A 6,000-nucleotide genomic window follows, 5' to 3' on the forward strand; every position below is an offset into this window, starting at 1 on the left:
GCTTATTAGTTCCTCTGCATTGTTTCTGAGTATATTCCCAAACTCTCTCATGAATTTGTTGCTCAGTCTCTGGCTACTGCTTCTGTAGGATTTTGCATCCAGGGTGCTGAGCAGCCATTCTGCCCACAAACTGCTCAGAACTCTTCCCCCTTGTATCTCTTCCTTGGATAAAATACCTCTGAAACCCTGGGAAACAGCCAGGAGCAGTGACCATATCAGATTATCTGAGCTGTTTCTGTGCCCTGATGAAGTGTTGTCTGTACAGATCCGGTTAGACAGCACTTGAATCTGAGATCACAGAGCCAAACCTTTACCATTTTTAAACTGCTATAGCATGCCTCAGACTGAGAGGGGGGACTGCTCATCTGCCAGTAAATATTGTTATTACATTACTTTAACTGAGGCTTATCCTCAGGGAAAAATTATTCCAGAACAAAATAGTGTATCTCATTCTAGATATTCCTATTCTGGAGAAGCTAGTACCGTCCCTTCACCTGAGGTCAAAAACTAGGTTTGTGGGGCAGCTCTTAATGATGGGGAAATACATTCCCGAATGTGGGACCTCTTTCATCTCCTGACCAACAGAAGTAGGAAATCGAAAGTGTTTGACTGTCTGTCTCTTTGTCTGTAGCAGATCAACCAAGATTTGAACATCCAGCTGCTAAAGGATGGATACCGGTTAGATGAGATCCCAGATGACGAGGACCTCGACCTAATCCCTCCTAAATCGGTCAACCCTACCTGCATGTGTTGCCAAGCCACCTCCTCCACCGCCTGTCACATCCAGTAGTGAGGCCGGCAGGCTGTGATCAGTGCTTTCCACTATAACTGTAAAACTTAACAGCCATTGCTTCCTCCTATGGTAGGACGTGCACCTCTTTGTGTTCATGGAGCCAGGAGAAACCAAAAAATTCATTTTATGATTGGTTAATAACTTACTTTAAACTATGGTAATACAAAAGAGAAGTTACTCAAAGTGCCAGGCAGTGCCTGGCAGAACTGACTGATCTGGAGAGCGAATGCAGAGGGGTCCAGAGATACCTCCTTGGTTTGTTTAGGCACTGGGGATATTTTGTAAAGTGTCTTTTTCCAGAACGGGAAAGGTCAGATGGGACTTCAGGTAATCCTGCCCACTGAAACCGATCCATCTGCAAGATTAGGGCAAGTTGGAGGTATCGAAGTGTTTTACCAATGAGAGGAAGTCAGTTCTTAAAGCATTCACTAAACCTGTTTCATTTGCATAACCAAAATTATATTATAACTGGGGCACAGGAATGGGGACAGACCAGGGCATCCTTTCTTCTGGCAAGGCTAGCCAGGACTAGCATGACACATTTCATTCACTTGCAAAAGGGACAAGTAGGTGACATTTCACTGTGAGTCAGTACTAGCTAGAGTTGTTATGTCACATAGCCAATGCAATCTACCCTTAGTGCCATGTTAAATTACCACCAAACACATCAGATTCGATCTGCAATCCACTCATGCACTTCAAGGATTTGCTCATTGCCCAGGTATACCAACCACGCTTGTGACTTCAGTTCAATCACATATTCTGACTTCAGCCTGTATTTAATCCCTGTGCGACGCATCTCTTTCGCAAAACCTTAAACTTAGTTCAGCTGAGAAGAAATGAATCCTGCATGAGTCAGGACTAGAGATGTACAGCCTGAACCACTGTGCTGGAAAAGCTAGTTGAAAAAAGCACATTATAACAGTGCTTGACTCTTGATATTCTCCTGACACTATGTCTCTGGGTGCCTGTGGGAGAGACTCGTTAATGCTGAAGTCATCAGTGTGGTGGGTCAGACTTGAGAGGAATTTTCAGCAGCAGCAGAGTTATGAACAGCTTCAGCTGAAAGATGCCCATGAGAGAAAACTGTTGTTCACCCCCTATCTGCCCACTTGTGAGCCAGACATAGTCCCAGGTCAGGAACAGTTGTGTTTTATTTGGTGATGGAAAAGTTAGGAAACCTGCTACATTAGCTTGCTAGCCTGAGCTCCCAGTTCACGGGTAGATTGTTTTGAATGCAGAATCACTTCTGAAATTAGGAAACATGTCCTCTGACTGGCTTCAGTATATGCAAGGGATGGGCTGGCATTTTTCTTGGTGTTGAAATCTTCTGCCACAGGCACCATTCTTGTGTTTTCCTGGTCTTTTAAGAGGAAGGACCACCTGCTTTGGGTCATCACCTGCTTTGTAGCATGGGAAAGGGAAAAAACTGAGGGCAGTTCTGAACTTCCCATCAGAATTCCTGAGTCACAAAGCAGAGCCTGAGCTGTACCACAACAGACAGATCCTCCCATCTGAATGGAGCTGAGTCTTTAAGAAGACCTATTCATAATTAGCAGGAGATTTTTTTAACATCCTGTACAGTGCAAAGCTTGATACCAGCCACAGAGTGAGTGAAAGAGCAGGCACATGAGATCCCAGGCTCATTTACTTGGTGGTATTGACAACTTTTAAAGCTGTGGTTGTCCCCTCAGCCTAAAACAACATGCTGTCACCCTGGTTCCAGGCCATAGAAAGAGGACTTGAATGGTGCTGTTTACTGAGCTTTCCTGCCTCTTCATGCAGAAGTGAAGGTTAACTTGCCAACTCCCGTAGGGATAGTGTTCCTCAAGTGACTTCATCTCCTTTTCTCACCACCTGGTAGTGTTGACGGGGAATATTTCCAAAATACAACTCAGGTTGAGGTTATCAAGTTGTCTGCAGGTAGAGGAAGTAGTAGAGTAGAGAGAAACATACAAGAGAAAAACATTCTTTAAGGAGTCTTTTTTAGTAGGGAATGTAGTCAAAACCTAATGGAAATACCATGGTCAAAACAAATCCTGTAGGACATGACCAAGGTTCTTTTAATCTTCACTCTTCTGAAGAGGGACTTTGCAGTTCTGCACTGGTATCATGGAATGTCTTCATCACATTTATCCTCCTGGGTTAGTTTCTGTGCCTTCCAACCAGGCTGCACATGCTCAGCCTTTCCCACAGCCCTTGCTCAGGAGCTCGGAGCATTTTGGAGTGCCTGCTAAAGCAACAAGCCATCTCTTCACCTGGGCCAGCCACTGGGGGCTGCACATCCCACAGGTCTCCATCATGCTGCCATCATAGAATTATGTCTTCATCTAGTTTCAAAAACACCCTTAAGACCACTGAGTCCAGCTGTAACCATGCATTGTCCTGTTCAGTTTAGGATAGAATGAGGCTTGCTGTCACTGTTATCTCTAGGGGTTAACACCTGTCCTCTGAGGGAAGAACTCCACTTAGTGGATTTGGCAGTGCTGGATTAACAGTTGGATTCTATGATCTTAAAAGTCTTTTCCAATCTGAGTGATTCTATGGCACCCACTGTCCCATCCCACCATGACCAAGTCCTTTTATTGCTCCTATTGCTGGTTTTTGCTTGCTATGTGCCCTGAGATATTCCCAAACCCTGCAACTGCCTTCAGCCCTTTACATTTTGTGATGTGCATCTGCTTCTAGCACAACCCTTTAGAGAGGGAGAGAGATTAATTCAGATGTTCCCCCTGGTGCTTCCTCCAAATACAAACCGAAGCACAACTGAAGTGTTTTTGCCTATGCGCAGAAGGAGTTGGTTGCAGAAATAGTTGGTTTGGCATGACAGTACAGGACCATAAAATGGCAATTTTTTGGCTTCTCCTCTCTATGCTTTGTGTTCATATATTTTATTAGGGGAATAATGTAGAAAGGGTGGGGAAAAGTAGTTACCTGTGTAGGGTCGTTTTCAGAAAGGCTGAGTGGCTTAAGGCAATGCACATGTGGCTGTCATACATAGAAAACTGAACACTAACCCTTCTGAACTGCAGCCCCTTCAGCAGATTATGACCATGCAGCATGTTTGTTGGCTCTTTATGGAATATTGAGAACTGCCCAGTGGTATGTATCAACCACAGATGAGGCTGGTTCCCCTTGTCTGTTCTCATGTTCAGACCTTTGCTTAAGCCAGCAGGTTTTATGTATGCCCTCAGAGTCACAGAATGTGTAAGGCTGGAAGGAGCCACAGTGGGATCATTTTAGCCAGCCTCTCTGCTCAAACAGCTCTTGTTGGAGGTTATGATGTGGTGATTTCCTGGAAAGGTGTGGAGACAGATGGCTATCCTGGCACTGCTCTCCTTGGACCAGTCTCTGCCACCATGGTCAGAAGAAGGGTGAAGGCAAGAGTACAGACTCTGACTCTCTGTTCACAGCATTTTTACAAAATCTACAGAGCTGCTGGGTGCTCTCCTAAATGCAGATGGCATGCAAGAAAGAAAATCATTCCTTCCTCCAGTCTTTACACCAAACAAGATGGCCCTCTCAGGCCACATTTTCAATAGTTGTACAGAAAATCAAGGGGAGGAATACTGTGGAGTATGAAATGCTACATTGCTATCTACCTAAATTACCATGCAAACAGGATATAAGGATATTGATGCTGATGCCTCCACAGAGGAATTTGCATTTGATGCCTCCTAAAGCCAGACTGGGTTTTTGTTAGGATTTTATGTAATGTCAGTCACCAAATTGTGTGAGTTTTAGCACATCCTAATCTGATAAAATATCAGCTAGTATCCTTTAATGTGAGCTGGATTTGAACTCTACGGCCTCAGAACTCTGTTCTGTCCCTCTTGTCTACAAACTCCGCATTTCCAGATGTCTTTGGGAGGAGGAACATCTTCCTAGTCATGAGGAAGGTCTATAGATAGCGTGGTTATGTTTGATTTTCTGGTATTTGTAAATAAACTTTGGCTGAAAGGAGGCTGATGCCCATCCTGAAGGCTCATTTGATATCTTACCAGACACATCTTGAAGTCAACCCTTGGAAGAGTCACTGGGTGATATCTGACATTGCTGCATGTCTGTCCCTAACATGTGTGCTTGACCATTGGATCTGCTGTGCTTTTCTAGTTGTCCTGCCTGCAGATGCCTTGCAACTGCAGAAGCAGGTGACCATTCCTGCTACAAGGACTTTGAAAGGAACTTCAGGACAGCTTCTCCACAGGCAAGATGGACTCAGCTCCTTCTGGTTTGTTTCACCAGCTCTTGTACCAAAAGGAGTCACCCACTGTGTTCAGCAGTTCACTGGCTGACACACAGGTCTGCAGTCCTGAGTACAATCCTTTCTTTTCCATGCACAGTCTGATCCTGAGCTGCAGGCTGTACAGGAGAATGCAGGAGGCTTGAAAAATGCAGTGCCCTGTGTGTGACTCAAGAGAAACATGAAGATGATTTTGAAGAAAAGAAGAAAGACTGCCAAGTGCTGTCTTGGCCTAGGGCAGATTCCAGTGCTCCAAGTTGATCTGTCTCAGTGCAGTGCTGATGCCAGCAGGGAGCAAAGCTTGCTTTCAGATATACACACCAGAAGCACCCTGTCCCTGAGCTGGCACTGTAGCCAAATACAGGCCTGGCAGGTCTGCTGGACTCTTAGAGTGTAGATATGAGATCTGGGGTCCTTGCTACTGTTGATATGTGCTCTAACCTCAAGCAAGTCACATCCCTTCTTGATGTTCATCCCCTTCTGGACCACGTGGGAGAAATCTGCCTTTCCCAAAGTGCTATCGCTATCCTGCATGGATACTGCCAAGTGTGAGAAGCACCATTGATAGGACAGTTCTGCAAGCAGGATGAAAATACTATGCTACAGAAATTTAATTTTCAAAGTACTACTCTGCTTTCCCTCTGTTTACCATCTTCTGATGTTCCTCACACAGAAGGCAGCAGGGTGGAGATTAGTACAGAGGTTAAACATCTTTGGAGAAAGATGTTTGTCTAGGATATGTTATCCAGTTATTTGGCAGCTGACTCTTGCACAACTGGCTTCTGAGTTTGCCTGCTCCCAGAGGGAACAAAGATTTGGTGGCCAACAGCACCATCCACTGATAGCATAATTAAGGAACTTAGGAGTACAGCTTGGGATGGCAAGTAGTGATGAAGGAGAACAGAAGATCGAAAGGCTCATTTTTGGGATATTACCATGGCAGTCTCATGCTCTTGCTTTTAGC

General features: G+C 44.9%; 1 protein-coding gene across 4 annotated transcripts in view; it reads left to right on the plus strand.

The window, feature by feature from the left end:
• FAM219A (family with sequence similarity 219 member A) overlaps positions 1-5,237 on the plus strand; it is a 91,542-nt gene extending 86,305 nt beyond the window's left edge. For 2 of the 4 annotated variants that reach the window (XM_083882961.1, XM_083882963.1), the window contains exon 6: positions 632-5,237. In XM_083882961.1, the coding sequence (XP_083739087.1) occupies positions 632-790 (159 nt within the window). In that variant the 3' untranslated portion in view covers positions 791-5,237. The remainder of the gene's footprint in view (positions 1-631) is intronic. The other 2 variants (XM_083882962.1, XM_083882964.1) reach the window with 1 other exon arrangement.
• The last annotated feature ends 763 nt before the right edge of the window (positions 5,238-6,000 follow it).

The sequence above is a fragment of the Zosterops lateralis genome, assembly GCF_965231275.1.
Source record: "Zosterops lateralis genome assembly, chromosome: Z".
NCBI classification, from domain to species: domain Eukaryota; kingdom Metazoa; phylum Chordata; class Aves; order Passeriformes; family Zosteropidae; genus Zosterops; species Zosterops lateralis.